This window comes from Dendrobates tinctorius, unplaced genomic scaffold, assembly GCF_039654945.1.
Source record: "Dendrobates tinctorius isolate UK_male_01 unplaced genomic scaffold, ASM3965494v1 ptg000028l, whole genome shotgun sequence".
In the NCBI taxonomy this organism is placed as follows: Eukaryota; Metazoa; Chordata; class Amphibia; order Anura; family Dendrobatidae; genus Dendrobates; species Dendrobates tinctorius.
The window spans coordinates 59610206-59628897 of NW_027361696.1; the positions used below are offsets into that span (position 1 = coordinate 59610206).

The 18692-nt window shown below is 39.9% G+C and overlaps 1 protein-coding gene across 1 annotated transcript in view; it reads right to left on the minus strand.

Annotated features, from left to right (window-relative positions):
- BCAM (basal cell adhesion molecule (Lutheran blood group)) overlaps positions 1-18104 on the minus strand; it is a 58342-nt gene extending 40238 nt beyond the window's left edge. The window contains exon 1 of the mRNA XM_073570804.1: positions 17878-18104. Coding sequence (XP_073426905.1) covers positions 17878-17911 — 34 coding nt within the window. The 5' untranslated portion in view covers positions 17912-18104. The remainder of the gene's footprint in view (positions 1-17877) is intronic.
- Between the last annotated feature and the right edge of the window lie 588 nt (positions 18105-18692).

Here is an 18692-nt window from a genome sequence, read left to right on the forward strand (position 1 = left end):
GTCCTCGTCTTCTGTCGAATTGAATTTGAAGAGGAAGTCAGAGATCAGCGGCAGCCTGGACTTCCTTGTCACGCTTTAAAGGGGTATTCTCAAATTTGAAAATGATCTCATATCCATAGGACAGGGAATATCTTTCCAATTGCTTGGTGTCTGCCCGCCATGGCCCATGACTCCATTAATTCTAATAGGAGCACCAGAGATTACGCTTCTCTACACTTTGGCTCCAATGCATCAAGAATAATAGAAGTCTTAGAAAACCCAGTCTAACCCTCCTTCCACACACCTTTGGGCCTATTGATCAATGACACGGTGTTGTCGTGCAGAGACACTAATTATAACTGTAGCCATAAATTTACTGATATCTCTTTTGCATCAATTTTTACGAGCTTGTACACCTACAAGAAGGCAAAACCTAAGTCTTAAGAGGCCCAGATGGTTTTCTTGCTGTTGCCATAGCATTTTTATATATAAGTAATACATCACTGCTGTAAGTAACGTCTTGGGTCGATCAATGCCCGTTACTGTGTCACTCTGTCCTTTATATTGATTACAGCGCAGTACACACAGCTATTTATAACCACATGGTATGGCCCGATCATTGATCACTGAGTGACTGTTTACCGGGAGCTTTCTTATCAGCTTCTTAACCCTTCTATTGGCAAAATGGAAAATGTTGCAAGCAACCTTACTGGAGGTTTTTAGTAAGAGACATCACTCCCTTCGTGAATTTTCTCTCTTTTATGCTTAGAACTTCTCTCGTGCTGCACCTATACTATGGAATTATTTCCTAAACTTTTAGACTTACTCCTTTTTTTCCTGTAATGGACAGTGGCAGTCCGTGCACGTCCAACTCAAGGACCAAACAACTCTGTTCCTGCGGTTGGAAGCCATCAGTGACACATTCTTGACGTATCAAAGTTTTCTAAGACCAAGCATGTTTCTAAGTTCAGTCTCTGCACAACGAGGGCATTAGAAACTTGATAAAGAAGAAGGAATTTTTGGATTATGTTTTAAGTACTAGGATGGAGAATGCTTTGCAGGTTTTATTAACCTCTTGGTTGTGGTTTTTAAGCATGTCATGGTGCAATGACTGCAAGTTCTTGAGCTCTGCGATTTCTAAACCAAAGCTAAAACTATGGTATTGAGATAAGATTGAGGGGTTAGGGTGCTTAAAAGGCTATTTCTAAATTAAGAAGACTTTCATCTAAAGTGTTTGGGGGGGAACCTTTGCTCACAGGCTGCATCTGATAAATGTTTAGTACATCTTGATAAAAAAAACGAGCAGCTGTGTCTACAATAGATGAGGTGTAGCCAGAAGGGATCATTACGATGGTCATTAATCTCTGACGCTTTTTTTCACACCAGGTTTGGCGTGTGCACCCAGTGTATGCTCATATTATAACCTACTTATATGTAACTGTATACACCATGCAGCATACATAATTTTTCTGTTGAGAGGATCAACAACTCCTTTTTCCAACATGGTTAAAAAATAGGAACGAGAGGCCATACAATGACTGGAGCTACCAGCACCCTCTTTTAGGCTAGGACCACCCAGCGACTTGTAAACATAAGAACGCAGTCTCGCACTCCTGGATCACAACTGATGATAGTGACATCATCATGACCGGGACACGAAACAGAGACCCGAACCTGGCATGACCACATTTCACCTAATTTTGATTGCAGCTCTGCACTGATGAGGAGCAAATAGCCTTGTCATGATGTAATGGGGTATTCTCAAGATTAAAAGTTATCTCGAATCCATGGGACAGGAAATATTCCAAACCTGCTGCAGTTTAGCACAACCATATTCACCTAGTTGCGGCGATTGTTCTACACTGATGAGAGGCAAAAAGACTGAAACAGCTGTCTACAAATGGTTTTCTGGTTGGCCATTACCCCTTTTCATGATGTAAAGGGGTATTCTCAAGATTGAAAGTTATCCCCAATCCATAGGACAGGAAATATTCCAAACCTGCTGAAGTTTAGCACAACCACATTCACCTAGTTGTGATTTCAGCTCTGCACTGATGAGGAGCAAATAGCCTGAAACAGCTATCTATAAATGGTTTTCTGGTTGGCCATTACCCCTTTTCATGATGTAAAGGGGTATTCTCAAGATTGAAAGTTATTCCCAATCCATGGGACAGGAAATATTCCAAACCTGCTGCAGTTTAGCACAACCACATTCACCTAGTTGTGATTTCAGCTCTGCACTGATGAGGACCAAATGGCCTGAAACAGCTATCTACAAATGGTTTTCTGGTTGCCCATTACCCATTTTCATGATGTAAAGGGGTATCCTCAAGATTGAAAGTTATCCTCAATCCATGGGACAGGAAATAAATGTATGATCGCTGAGGGTTTCACATCGTCTGAGGTGCCCTGACCAATTAGAGCGTAGGTCAATCATGTGCACTACCCGTCCATTTATTCTGATGAGAATGTCAGAGATTGTACTTCTCTACACTTTGACACCGATTCATCAACATGTTTACTCCAGAAAACTGGCATAAAACCCTTTGAAAAGTCTAAAAAATAATGTATGCTATAATTTAGCAACTTTTTGCATTTCACGCATTTTGGGAAGCTCCTCAAAAAAGGGGTTGGAGTTAGAGAGAAGCCAGGACATGATGAAACGTGGCTACAGCAAATCATCAAATTAATTGATTTTAGCTGCATTTTTCACATCAGAAATTGTGATCTAGTCCTTGACCAGAATAGAATTTCGGCTCTGGTGGAAAGAGGCGCACACCACTGAGAAAATGTGTCAAATTCATTAAGTGTTGTGTGCCTCTTTGGAGCATCAAAGTTCAAAGAGCCCGCTTAGTTAAGACTGGCATGTACAATGACTGTCTAAATGAATCAGATCCTATATGCTTCTCACTTACATTTGGATGATATATGGTGGTACTTTTGGCATGCACTGCGCACCCTTACCCACCAGGGCCCATTTGCAATTGCTACTTTTGAATCTCATATAGCTATGTCCCTGGAAGGAGTCTAAGACTCATTCATCCAAATAATTAGTGGGGTCCCGGCAATTATTTTTAGGGAGAGATAATTTTAGTAACCCATAAAAGGGGAAAATCGGCTCAAGACAAAAGTCTTAAATTTAAAGATGCACCAAATTGATCAAACGTCGTACGATACTACTACATTTTGTGCAAATAATGGCAATGGAACCACAAGGAAAACTGACTCCAAAGGTATACCTCATGAAGTATTTCCATAGAGTTAGATGAGCAATGTATCAAACTAGGAGCCAAGGAGCATACTCAGCTCTACTACATCTGTAAAAATATATAATGAAGACAAATGATTGTAAGCAGAGTGCACTGTCAGCACAAGAAGGTGTGAAGGGTCTATCTATGAATAGTCTGGAATCTCCCCACCAGCAACCATAGGTCTTTGTTATGGTGGACTGTGGGAATCTCTGCAAACTGGGGGAGGGGACTGTGCGGAAAACAAAAATATTGGGATGCATGGTAAAGGAAATAGAGGAGTTCGGTAACTCTGCTGTAGGGTTCACCAGAATTCTTGTTAGTGAGATTTGTGGAAGTTTTGCAGACTTCTACCTTAATGAAGGCAGGGAAGAGAAATGAAGGATTAAAGATTAACAGGTGCAGAGAGATCAGACTGCAAAACCAACAGAGAGGGGTAGAGAGCGGGAAGGAGGGGCTGTCAATCTAATGGGGACACAGTAAGAGAGAGAAAATTGACAGGGAAGTGCACTGGAGCAGAGGGAGTGAAGATAATGAGGCTGGTGCTAGAGGGGGCACCTATAGAGAGAACAGGGCAATGAGATGGAATAGGGGGGAGGGGGCAGGCGAAGTATCACAGTATGTGGCCAGAGCAATCGGCAAGCCATAAGTTGTGCAGAAAACAATGCACTGGTAGAAATGTCAGGTTCACGATGCAAGGAAAGAGATTGAGGAAAAAATGCAAATGCTCCAAATGTAGCAAAATGGAGGAAGGAGCAAAATGCTCTACATGTAGCAGAGCAGATGAACGAACAAAATGCTCTAAATGTAGCAGAGCAGAGGAAGAAATGTAATGCTCCAAATGTAGCAGAGTCGAGGAAGCAACAAAATGCTCCAAATGTAGCAGAGGGGGGAGGAAGGAACATAATGCTCCAAATGTAGCAGAGTTGAGGAAGGAACAAAATGCTCCAAATGTAGCAGATCAGAGGAAGCAACAAAATGCTTCAAATGTAGCAGAATGGAGGAAGGGACAAAAATGCTCTAAATGTAGCAGAATGGAGGAAGGAACAAAATGCTCTAAATGTAGCAGAGCAGAGGAAGGAACATAATGCTCCAAATGTAGCAGAGGGGAGGAAGCAACAAAATGCTCTAAATGTAGTAAATTGGAGGACGGATCAAAATGCTCCAAAATGTAGCAGAGCAGAGCAAGGTACAAAATTCTACAAATATAGCAGTGTGGAGGAAGGAACGTAATGCTCCAAATGTAGCAGAGTAGAGGAAGGAACAAAATGCTCCAAATGTAGCAGAGCAGAGGAAGGAACGTAATGCTCCAAATGTAGAAGATCGGAGGAAGGCTCAAAATGCTTCAAATGTAGCAGAGCAGAGGAAGGAACAAAATGCTCCAAATGTAGCAGAGCACAGGAAGGAACAAAATGCTTCAAATGTAGCAGAGCAGAGGAAGGAACAATATGCTTCAAATGTAGCAGAGCAAATGATGCAAAAAATGCTCCAAATGTAGCAAAGCGGAGGAAGCAACAAAATGTGAGTGAAGGTTGCAACAACATGCTCCAAATGTAAAACTGAGAAACTGGGTCTGAGCAGAAAAAGTAAATTAATGTGCATGCAAAATGTAATTGCATATGAACACATGACCTTTACACAGAGAAAACCAAAAACAAAACACAAAACAAATATCCTGGAATAAAAAAGTAAAAAAATATATTGCAAAAATTGCATGAAGGTAGTAATAATAGTAATAATAAGGGTATTTAGTTAACATAATTTTGATCAAAATAATGTAGAAGCCATCCCGCCACGTCACGGCAACCCTTGTGGGACAGTCCTAACTCTTGTCACCTGTCAAGTGACGCAAATGTGAACAAGGACAGAGGGACCGAACCACCAGTAATAGTGTAGGCCAGACAGGATGGATTTTCCAACTCAGAAGCAGGGCGGTCACACCCTTATATGCACAGAATGCACAATGAAACAAATGAGAAACTGGGTCTGAGCAGAAAAAGTAAATTAATGTGCATGCAAAATGTAATTGCATATGAACACATGACCTTTACACAGAGAAAACCAAAAACAAAACACAAAACAAATATCTTGGAATAAAAAAGTAAAAAAATATATTTTTTTACTTTTTTATTCCAGGATATTTGTTTTGTGTTTTGTTTTTGGTATGCTCCAAATGTAGCAGAGTTGAGGAAGGAACAAAATGCTCCAAATGTAGCAGAGTTGAGGAAGGACCAAAATGCTCCAAATGCAGCCGAATGGAGGAAGCAACAAAATGCTCCAATATGGCAGAGCAGAGTGGAGGAAGTAACAAAATGCTCCAAATGCAGCAGAGCGGAGGAAGGAGCAAAATGCTCCAAATGTAGCAGAATGGAGGAAGTAACAAAATGCTCCAAATATAGCAGAGTGGGGGAAGGAACAAAATGCTCCAAATGCAGCAGAGCGGAGGAAGGAACAAAATGCTCTAAATGTAGCAGAACAAAGGAAGGAAAAAAGTTCTTCAAATGTAGCAAAGCTGAGAAAGTCAGACAATGTTCGAAATGTAGCAGAGCAGAGGAAGCTACAAAATGCTCCAAATGTAGCAGAGTGGAGGATGCAACAAAATGTTCCAAATGTAGCAGAGCAGAGGAAGTAACAAAATGCTCCAAATGTAGCAGAGTGGAGGAAGGGATAACATGCTCCAAATGTAGCATTGCGGAGGAAGCAACAAAATGTTTCAAATGTAGCAGAGTGTAGGAAGCAACAGAATTCTTCAAATGTAGCAGAGCAGAGTAGCACAGTCATCAGGATATCATATTGTGCAATATCTAAATTCAAAGAGTTACTACTATAAACCAAGAAATTGCAATGGTAAATGATAAATTCTGCTCTTCTGCGTCAGTACAAGTGTGAATGAACCAAAGAGGGACATTGATGGCTAAAGACAACTGTACTGGACGAGAGCATAAAAGAAGAGGGCATAGAGAGGGTTACACAGGGAGGGCACGGAATTGGAGAGAAAAAGCAGAGGGAAAATGGTGGAGGGGGGAGCAGGATCCTCGGAGTCACCACACAATAAGAGTGTCTCATAGGCAGTCACATGAGCTATTGTTGAATTCTAAACACTTCACCAAAGCCTGAGAGAGGGGGTGAGGGGAAGCGAGAAAGAAAGAGAAGATAGATTGCTTGTTAAAGTAGCGACACAGAAAACGAAAAAGAAGGCGACAAAATTTTGAAATAGAGAGAAAAAAAGAACATAAATAAAAAAGATAATAAAAAGGAGTGTTAAAATGAGTAACGATAAAAATAATTGCTTCTGCATAAAAATTAAATATCAAAACATGGTTATAAATGGCTGTGCATTATAATACAAGAAAAAAATCTGTATTTTTTTTGCATTTTTAATGAAGTTATTTTAAAAGCTAAACTCGATACTTAGGCTGCAACACAAGTCTTGCAACCAAAAATAGCCAATAGCATCTATAATAGTGACCTCAAGTGCCAATATTCAGGTTCAGTGAATGTCAGATGTATGAGACCTAAGGTATCGTACTTTTTTCATGAATGAACTTGGTCATGTTCTTAAAAAAACTAATGAGGAGTAACTGGATCTATCGTCCATTAGAAGAATAACGTTTCTATTTTCAATTTCCAGAAGTTGGGGGAAAGTTTTTGATAATAAAGTCAAATAAACAATTATCTATAACATTTTTAAGAAGCGTATTTTATTAGGAAAATGTAAAACTAGTACTAGTTTGCAAAATTTCTGTAGTGACTCTCCTTTAGACTTCATATAGACATTATTATTTTTAATTTTTTTTGCGTACGAGTAAAAACTGAGCCTTTTTTTTATCTGTTTGCTTCATCTATTTTTCTTTGTGCGTATTTTTACCATCAATGTGTCTTCTGATTTTCTCTTAAGCAATAAAAAAAATATTAAAATTTCACTTTCACTGTTCTGACAGTCTGTGTTAATCGGACAACTCTCTGATGTCGACCAAGTGCAGTCCTATTTTTTCCACAGGCCCATTGACTTAAATTGATGATTTTGAGCTGACCCTCAGATCAAAATTGGACATATCTCCAATACTACCTGCAGACCATTCGGTCTGAGGAAAATATCAGATTTGTGAATGGCCACATAGAACATCACAACTGTCAGTGAAAAATATGGGTAGCACTCGTCCGCGAAAATCGGACGTCTGAATGAGCCCTTAAGTTATGGTATTTATTACTTAGTTATTTATGATTTTTTTCACAATTTTCAGTACAATCGCTATTATCTATATCCACTTTTCGCATTTCTATTTTGTAAGCCATTTTCAAAATTTAGGAAAAAAAACGAAAATGGATGAAAAACCAGAACAATTTGTAGAAACTAGAGCAGACAAAAAAATGTTGCCTTCCTCCAATCTGCTCCCATTTTTCACTTGGGAAATTAAAGTGGCGGTAAATATGAGCCGATCCACGCGCAGCTGGATTACCAGAGGCGGGCACTGAGTATGGGGGATATTTTCGAAAATTGCTGGAAAGGAAAAATCATCGTGAGCGGGTTTTCAAGATTAAAGCTGTCATTTAATTCGTTGCTATGACAACGTTTCGGTGCATTTTTTTTCACCCCTATTTGCAATCATTTTTAAAAATCCCCCTTCGTGTGCGTAGGTCGCCGAATACTTATTTCTTTCCATGACAATCAATTTATGACAGGGAACTCCCCTTGTCTCAGCAGACATAATTTACATCAGTCAATTAGAACCAGTTTGATGCCACGAGGCATAATAACTACATGGAATTAGTGCATGCTAATCAATTAAGCTCCAAACGGGCGCTTAGTGATTGGCATAATGTCTGAAATTTACCAGAGAAATATGTAAAAAGAAATGTAGGCCTCATTTATCAAAACAAGGTTTGTTGCCCATAGCAACCAATCAGAGATCAACTTTCATTTAGAAAACTGTTCGGGTAAAATAAAAGCTGATCTGTGATTGGTTGCTAGGGGCAACTCCAGGTACATATAGGATCTTGGGTTGCCTTGTTCTCACAAGTTTTAGTAAATTTCATCCAGTCATTTCTTTACCACAATTTTTTTCCCCTTTCTAGGTAGATGGGTAAAATCTGCATGTTACATTTTTGGGGGTATTTCTCTATGCACTCACTACAGATTTTCCCCCCAAATGGGGTCATGAGCAGAAATAATGGTTTGTCACTTTCACTTGAAAAAAAAAAGCCCTCATAAAAAGAAAGTGAACCCTGCCGTCTTGAGAGTTGTGTGACAACTCTGAAAGAGCAGTAATGGCGGCCATATTGGTTGAAGGTTCATTTTAGCACAAGACTAGCGCCACCTACTGTCCAGTTTATCATATAAAAAAGAAAAATATGAACATATTAGGGATAAAGCATGGCTGTCATGAGTGTTGTATAGGAGTTAGAAATGTCTAAACCTTGTTTTACAAGGGTCTCTGAATATTCATGACCCATGCTTTCAGCCTCCTCCACCCCATAGGTCTCCGTCACAGGGTCACCATTCATTTCAGTCTATGGTACAGGTTTTAAAGGACAAACAATCGCTGATTCATTGACAGGCAAATACAACGTGGTAATGTTCACAATGCCGCTAAGCTCTGGTTAAACAGACCCTAAAAGGACCACTGCTCTTGGAGCATAGGTCAATAGGGAACGTTGAGACAGTCACAGGGGGATCAGAGGTGACCCCAGGCAGCTGGAGGAACGGAGAGGAGATAAAAAGAGATGATAATCTGGTAAATATTGAGGAGTGGCCTGAGAAGGAGGCAAGGGTTGATTGTAGGGCACCTTGCGAAATATGTCTTTTGAGTCGGACTCTGGAAAGGTTCGGTTTACTGCCCGAGTCCTGTTTTTAAAAGCTGGAATCAAACACCCAAGGGCGGCACCAGGCAAGGGCCAACGCCACCTGAAGGGGCCCACAGCACCCAAGTCTCAGTTTGCAACATCCTTCATACCAATGGCGTAACTTGAAGCTCATGGGCCCCAATGCAAAATCTCCAATGAGGCACCCAACGAACACAAGTCTTTAATTGTAATGTTCTTTTCTTATGGGGAAAAGGGACCTTTGGGCCCCCTTTATTTCCAGGGCCCTATGTGATTGCAACACCTGCCCCTATTACAGTTATGCCCCTACATGTATGCAACGTACTCAGGAGCAAAGCCTTCCCCATACAGCAAATATGCCTGCTGTGTATCCGAGTCTAACTGCAATGATTGAGGACAGCCCCGAACCCGGCAGTTCAACCTCTTAAATAACGCTGTCAACCTTGACAGCTGCATTTAAGAGGTTGAAATTGGGGAAGGTGTCCCTTCTGAAGCCCATTGCACCCACAGGCAACATGAATACGAGGTGCTCATGGTATTGTCATGGTCTCCTGCATCTGCCATGTTTGCACACCTATAGATCTCCTATGGCTGGGCTTTAAAGGAGATATATAATTTTACAATAAACTGCAATACTACAGTATTACAGTGTATTGTATTAGCGACTGCAGGTTCAAAACCAATAAAATAAATGAAAGATGTAAAAAATTAATAAAAACAATATAAGTAAAAATATAACAAAATAAATAAAGTAGCTAATTTGGTATTGCTGAGTGCGTAACTGTCCAAACTAATGGATTATGATGATATTTAGCCCATGCGATAAATTCCAAAAAAAAAATAAAAATAAAATGTTAACTTCTCCAATCATGAAAAGATCTAAAAGTTTAGTGTCCTCCAAAATGGTAACAAAAAAAACGACATCTCGTACTGCTAAAAAACAAGCGCAGATAAAACTCTATTGACCAAAAAATTAAAATAGCTATAGCTCTCGGAAATTTAGAAGAAAAAATCGAAAGTGAGGAGGGTCCCACCGGGACTTTACCTGCCTGAGGACATATGTCCACCAGCACCTAAACACCTTAATATTTGCCAAAATGACCTAATATATCACCAAAGGAGTCTGCGATATCTAATTGTAGCCCAAGGGATTATTTATATCAATGGGTTTCTGTAAGCCACAGAAGTGCTTCTGGTGCTTTGACGATTTTCTGACTGGCAGTGCCCACTCTCCTATTATTGCCACCTTACGCCAGCAAATTCTGCAACTGAAGAATCCTTGTAATATTCCGGAGGGATTTCAATCCCATTCTATTCTATTTGAACCCTTTCATACTGCGACTTGTAACCAGAAAGAGTTAAAGTAATGGTCCGCTTTTATGAGCTATTAAAAGCGTCATGGACTATGAGAAGCGGAGGCACATACCTGTTCTCATCAGATGGTGCCACCGCTTTTCCGGTTGCCCCAGATCATAAAGATGTGAAACGATTAGTCTGAATTATTGGTGGAACTTGATGGACCATTGGTTGAACTTGATGGACCTTCAACCTTAGAACTATGAAACTGTCAATTCCCAGTTTCGGTCATAAGTTTGGAGGTAAAGCCAATGTAGACCACAATTCTCATCATGCCTGCTGTTCAAACCATGGTGCAGCTAACCTGTCTTTTGACTCTTAGTGACATCTTTACCAAAAAGCTGGTGTCTGTTACCAGACTTGACTACCGGTACTTTGATCAATGTTAATTACAGAAGGTGAACTTTAAAGGGTTGGGGGGCCCAATGTGCCGAATGCCAAGAAGAACGGGAGCACCAATGTACCACTATTTTTGGCCAGGGTTAGGGCAAAGGACTGAATATTTGACCCAGGTAAAGGAAAGCCTATCAACCACACCTGAAAACCCCCTTTAAGGAGCAAAGTCAGAAGATTGGCAGGACGATGGGAAGTGTTGCTGCCACACAGCTCTATGAATCATCAAAGATTCCAAACCTCAGCGAGAGAGCAGTTCACACCTGTCTGCCTATTTGGAGGGGGCCATATGATCTCTTTGTTGTTGGAGGGGGGCTCTGTGTGTTTTTGTCATGGGGAAGGGTGATGTTTTGCCATGTCTGGAATGTGGGAATTTGCTGTGAAATAACAGAGTACACAGAGCGTGCCCTAACCTGCTCACTGAGCGCCCACCAGGTTGTAATTGTCTGCAACAACCTGGGCTTTGTTTGAAAAATTCTCAATGAGATGCAATGCAGGTATCGTCATCTATAAAACGAATAGTGTAAACCACATGGATCCAGCGCCCTAAATAGAGAATAACAATGGTGATTTGAGCCTATGGTGGCAAATTGGGCTATTAGATGTCTGCCAACTGGTGTACACCATGTTATTATACATTTGGTGCTACAATGAACAAATAACAGTCCCACATAGTACCTAATATTAGTCAGATACAGTGACCATATAACAGTGTCTCATAGTACCTAATATTAGTCCCATACAGTGAACATATAATAGTGCGACATAGTACCTAATAATAGTCCCATGCAGTGAACATATAACAGTGCCACAAAGTACCTAAATATTAGTCCCATACAGTGAATGTATAACAGTGCCACATAGTACCTAAATATTAGTCCCATACTGTGAATGTATAACAGTGCCACATAGTACCTAAATATGAGTTCCATACACTGACCATATAACAGTGCTTAATAATTCCATACAATGAAAATATAACAGTGCTACATATTATCTAAATTTCAGTCCTACATAGTCCTTATATATCAGTGTAGTATAGGAGTTATATTATAGCCCTCTACAGTCAATATACAGTATAACATTGCCATATACACACTTAAATAATTGTCCCGTACTGTGAACATAAACAGTGCCATATAGTATTTAAATATTATTCTCACATAGGGAAAATACTGCATTGATATATCATACACATATATTGTCCTATATAGTAGATATATTAAAATGCCACAAAGTACCTAAACAATGGTCTCACATAGTACCTAAACATCAGCCCCATATTCAGACTGTACCACACAGGACCATGCAGTGCACATATGACAGTGCCAAACGGTGCTTAAATAGTAGTCCTATATAATGTTTTACAGCACCAATTTTTATAGAGTCCGGCCAGTGTTCCCAATAACTGCTGCCGTTTACTGTGGTCTATTGCTCCCTGTTATCAGCCATTTCAGAGTGATAACATTTTGACTCTAGTTCTCAGTGCCATTATTGAGCGGAAAACACTATATTGCCTGACTTGGTAGAGCGCATACACAGGGGTGGGTGACATTGGCGCTGCCACTGGACATCTGGCACAAGGGTTGGCGCCAACTTAGATTCTCTCTACCCTTCAGGAGGATTAAATGCAGTAAACACCATGTGAGCGACAGTCGTACATTGCAGGGCAGGTTTTTGGTATGAGCCGTCATTGAGTCAGCAAAGACAAAGCTGAAAATTAGCAATATATTTATATGAAGTATTCCCAGGTACAGTGGGGAAAAAAAGTATTTAGTCAGTCAGCAATAGTGCAAGTTCCACCACTTAAAAAGATGAGAGGCGTCTGTAATTTACATCATAGGTAGACCTCAACTATGGGAGACAAACTGAGAAAAAAAAATCCAGAAAATCACATTGTCTGTTTTTTTTCATTTTATTTGCATATTATGGTGGAAAATAAGTATTTGGTCAGAAACGAGCAATCAAGATTTCTGGCTCTCACAGACCTGTAACTTCTTCTTTAAGAGTCTCCTCTTTCCTCCACTCATTACCTGTAGTAATGGCACCTGTTTAAACTTGTAATCAGTATAAAAAGACACCTGTGCACACCCTCAAACAGTCTGACTCCAAACTCCACTATGGTGAAGACCAAAGAGCTGTCAAAGGACACCAGAAACAAAATTGTAGCCCTGCACCAGGCTGGGAAGACTGAATCTGCAATAGCCAACCAGCTTGGAGTGAAGAAATCAACTGTGGGAGCAATAATTAGAAAATGGAAGACATACAAGACCACTGATAATCTCCCTTGATCTGGTGCTCCACGCAAAATCCCACCCCGTGGGGTCAGAATGATCACAAGAACGGTGAGCAAAAATCCCAGAACCACGCGGGGGGACCTAGTGAATGAACTGCAGAGAGCTGGGACCAATGTAACAAGGCCTACCATAAGTAACACACTACGCCACCATGGACTCAGATCCTGCAGTGCCAGACGTGTCCCACTGCTTAAGCCTGTACATGTCCGGGCCCGTCTGAAGTTTGCTAGAGAGCATTTGGATGATCCAGAGGAGTTTTGGGAGAATGTCCTATGGTCTGATGAAACCAAACTGGAACTGTTTGGTAGAAACACAACTTGTCGTGTTTGGAGGAAAAAGAATACTGAGTTGCATCCATCAAACACCATACCTACTGTAAAGCATGGTGGTGGAAACATCATGCTTTGGGGCTGTTTCTCTGCAAAGGGGCCAGGACGACTGATCCGGGTACATGAAAGAATGAATGGGGCCATGTATCGTGAGATTTTGAGTGCAAACCTCCTTCCATCAGCAAGGGCATTGAAGATGAAACGTGGCTGGGTCTTTCTACATGACAATGATCCAAAGCACACCGCCAGGGCAACGAAGGAGTGGCTTCGTAAGAAGCATTTCAAGGTCCTGGAGTGGCCTAGCCAGTCTCCAGATCTCAACCCTATAGAAAACCTTTGGAGGGAGTTGAAAGTCCGTGTTGCCAAGCGAAAAGCCAAAAACATCACTGCTCTAGAGGAGATCTGCATGGAGGAATGGGCCAACATACCAACAACAGTGTGTGGCAACCTTGTGAAGACTTACAGAAAACGTTTGACCTCTGTCATTGCCAACAAAGGATATATCACAAAGTATTGAGATTAAATTTTGTTTCTGACCAAATACTTATTTTCCACCATAATATGCAAATAAAATGAAGAAAAAAAACAGACAATGTGATTTTCTGGATTTTTTTTTCTCAGTTTGTCTCCCATAGTTGAGGTCTACCTATGATGTAAATTACAGACGCCTCTCATCTTTTTAAGTGGTGGAACTTGCACTATTGTTGACTGACTAAATACTTTTTTTCCCCACTGTATATGAGCTATGCGATTTTCAGACATAGCAGAGCTCATTTTTGGGATGTAGCAGAGACCATTTTTGAGATGTAGAAAAGCTGAGTTTATCCAATGTAGCAGTGCTGAGTTTCTCAGATCTAGTAGAGCCAAGCCTCTCAGATGTAGCAGAGCCGAGTTTCTCTTATGGAGCATAGATAATTTTTGAGATGTAGCAGAGAGGAGTTTCTCAGATGTAGAAGAGCTGAGTTTTTCAGTTGTAGCAGAGCGGAGTTTCTCAGATGCAGTAGAGCTGAGTTTCTCAGATGTAGTAGTGCTGAGTTTCTCAAACCATACAGGGCTAAGATATTCAGATATAGCAGAACTAATTTATGATATGTAGCAGGACTGAGATCCTCAAGTGTAGCAGATTCTCTTATGTAGCAAAGCCGAATTTCTCAGATGTAGCAGAGCCAAGCTTCTTAAAAAGGGGCTAAGATTCGTAGAAGTAGCAGAGCTGAGATTCGTAGATGTAGCAGAGCTGAGATTCGCAGAAGTAGCAGAGCTGAGATTCGTAGAAGTAGCAGAGCTGAGATTCGTAGAAGTAGCAGTGCTGAGATTCGTAGAAGTAGCAGTGCTGAGATTCGTAGAAGTAGCAGAGCTGAGATTCGCAGATGTAGCAGAGCTGAGATTCGTAGAAGTAGCAGAGCTGAGATTCGTAGAAGTAGCAGAGCTGAGATTCGTAGAAGTAGCAGTGCTGAGATTCGTAGATGCAGCAGAGCTGAGATTCGTAGTAGTAGCAGAGCTGAGATTCGTAGAAGTAGCAGAGCTGAGATTCGTAGAAGTAGCAGTGCTGAGATTCCTAGAAGTAGCAGAGCTGAGATTCTTAGAAGTAGCAGAGCTGAGATTCGTAGAAGTAGCAGTGCTGAGATTCGTAGATGCAGCAGAGCTGAGATTCGTAGATGCAGCAGAGCTGAGATTCGTAGATGTAGCAGAGCTGAGATTCGTAGAAGTAGCAGAGCTGAGATGCGTAGAAGTAGCAGTTCTGAGATTCGTAGATGTAGCAGAGCTGAGATTCGTAGAAGTAGCAGAGCTGAGATTCGTAGAAGTAGCAGTGCTGAGATTCGTAGATGCAGCAGAGCTGAGATTCGTAGATGTAGCAGAGCTGACATTCACAGATTTTGCAGAACTGAATTTCTCAGATGCAGCAGTGCTGAGTTTCTCAGATATAGCAGAGCCAAGTTTATCAAAGAAAACAGGCCAAATATTTGCAGATGTAGCAGAACTAATTAATGATATGTAGCATAGTAGCAGGACATGTGTTCCTCAAATGTAGCAGAGTTGAGATTCTTAGATGTAACATGGGGGTTTTGATGCAAGAAGGATGATTCTCAGTTGTACCAGAGCTGACGTTCTCAAAGATGTAAGGGGGCTAGGATGAATGGAGTCAGGTCCAGTTTCTTATATGAAGCAGAGCAGAGTTTCTCAAGTGTAATAGGGAAGATGTAATTCTCAGATGCAGCAGAGTTCAGTTCCTCAGCTGTAACAATTGAGTCTTGATGAAAGAAATTGTACCAGGGCTGAAATTCTCAACCCTACTGGAGCCGAGTATCTCAGATGTAAATGGGCTGGGATCCACAGATGTAGCAGAATTGAGTCTTACAGGTATAGGGGACCTGAGATTCATAGCTGTAGCAGAGCTAACAGTATCCTGTGTAGCTGAGGTTTCCAGCTGATACAATATTTCAGTTCCTAGATGTACTGTAGTTTAGGTGAGTTTGTCAGTCATCTCTCATTAGCTTAAAGTGTAGGCCAGGGTGAGTTTCCTGATCACAGCATTTATAATAATCACATTATCTTAGTTCAGTGATTCCTAATAATGCACTGATGCAGTATAAAGTATGAAGCTGGAGAAAACGAGCTCTGCTACATCGGTACACCTCACATCCCATACATTGACTCCATGGGGAGGTGTCATGCACAGAGCGAGGCATCTCATTATTAACCACTGCCCTGGCAGAACTGGTAAATGCTAATGTGTAGAAGATGACGATCAATAATGGATGGAAGAAGAATGTGCTGATAACAAAAATGGGTCTCCACAGCCTCAAGACACAACATGTAGATATGTAGCTCCACTGACCATGACGGTGCAATATACTGGAGAGGTGTGCGCCAACCATGAACACCAGCCGTGCCCACCCATCCCCAATGCCAAGCATGACCTGATGTCTATACATACTCCTCAGTGAGACACAGAAATCATCAGGGAAAACAGATAAGACAATCTGATAGATAGATAGATAGATAGATAGATAGATAGATAGATAGAAGACAGATAGATAATATATATACAGATGATAGGTAGATAGATAGATAATAGATAGATAGATGATAGATAGATAGATAGATAGATAGATAGATGATAGACAGATAGATAGATAATAGATAGATAGATAGATAGATAGATAGAAGACAGATAGATAATATATATACAGATGATAGGTAGATAGATAGATAGATAATAGATATATAGATGATAGATAGATAGATAGATGATAGATAGATAGATAATAGATAGATAGATAACAGATGATAGACAGATAGATATATAGATAATAGATAGATAACAGATACATGACAGATAGATAATAGATAGATAATTGATAGATGGTAAATAGATAGATAATAGATAGATATGAGATAGGTAGATAGATAGATAATAGATAGATATAGAGATAATAGTGAGATAGATAATTGATAGATGGTAGATAGATAATAGATAGATAATAGATAGATATGAGATAGGTAGATAGATAGATAGATAATAGATAGATAATAGATAGATATGAGATAGGTAGATAGATAGATAATAGATAGATATAGAGATAATAGTGAGATAGATAATTGATAGATGGTAGATAGACAGATAATAGATAGATATATGATAGATAGATAGATAGATAGATTGATAGATATATAGAGATAATAGTGAGATAGATAGATAGATAATAGATAGATAACAGATGGTAGACAGATAGATATATAGATAATAGATAGATAACAGATACATGACAGATAGCTAATAGATAGATAATTGATAGATGGTAGATAGATAGATAATAGATAGATAATAGATAGATGGTAGATAGATAGATAATAGATAGATAATAGATAGATATGAGATAGGTAGATAGATAGATAGATAGATAATAGATAGATATAGAGATAATAGTGAGATAGATAATAGATAGATATATGATAGATAGATTGATAGATATAGAGATAATAGTGAGATAGATAATTGATAGATAGATAGATAATAGATAGATAGATAACAGATGGTAGACAGATAGATATATAGATAATAGATAGATAACAGATACATGACAGATAGCTAATAGATAGATAATTGATAGATGGTAGATAGATAGATAATAGATAGATATGAGATAGGTAGATAGATAGATAGATCGATAGATAATAGATAGATATAGAGATAATAGTGAGATAGATAATTGATAGATGGTAGATAGATAATAGATAGATATATGATAGATAGATTGATAGATATAGAGATAATAGTGAGATAGATAATTGGGATGGATAGAGAGAATAGATAAGTATTAGGCAGAGAGGACTGTATGACCTCCACATCTGCACCGTGTGGGGCTCTGCTCTCTCGGTGTACACAGTGCAGGGGTCAGCCATGTGGGCACCGGGCAGCAGTCAGGGCACAGGGTGGCTCCAGTCTCTCACCTGGCAGCAGCAGGACGAGCAGCAGATTATCCATGAGGGTCCCGTCCCCTACACTCGGGTCCTCCCGGGCTGTGGGCAGCAGCAGGTGTCGGGTGGTGGCCGCGTCTCCAGCCCCCGGTCCCGGCTGTCTCTGCTGCAGGGAGGGCTCTAGCGCTGCACCGGCCCCTGGGAGAGAATGAAAGGGACAGAAGCAGAGACGCCTCCTCAGAAAGAAGAAGTGACCTCCTTCTGTACGACATGCGCTGCCTGACTGTGAGGAGACCCTCCCTACAGCAGAGGCTTCCACCCCTCATAGATAATGGATGCAGGGGACCCCCTCCCTGACTATAGCACACAGTGATTCTGCCTCTGCTACATGTTTGTCATTTTATGTCTATATTATGTTATGATATTTTATGTTATTACATTATGCTGGTTTTTTGTTATTCAATGTCATGCATTTTTTGTTATTTTTTGTTATTTTTATGTAATGTTGAGTCATTTTATGTTCTTTTATTATTTTTATGTTATTTTATGTACTTTTTTGTTGTTATTTTTGGTTAATTTATGTTATTTTTGTTATGTTATTTATGTTATTTTTACGTAATGTTATGCTATTTTATGTTCTATTTTTCTGTATTAGGTTATATAATATTCTGTCCCATATTTTTTTATATCATATTAAATAGATTATGATGCTCATAATGGATTCCCTGTAACTAGTGCAGATTTATTATTGTTATTATTATTATTATTATTATTATTATGGCTACTGCTTTTCTATACTTTGCTTCCAAGCCATAAGAAAGAATGAAAATGTGAACAGAGTCAACAAA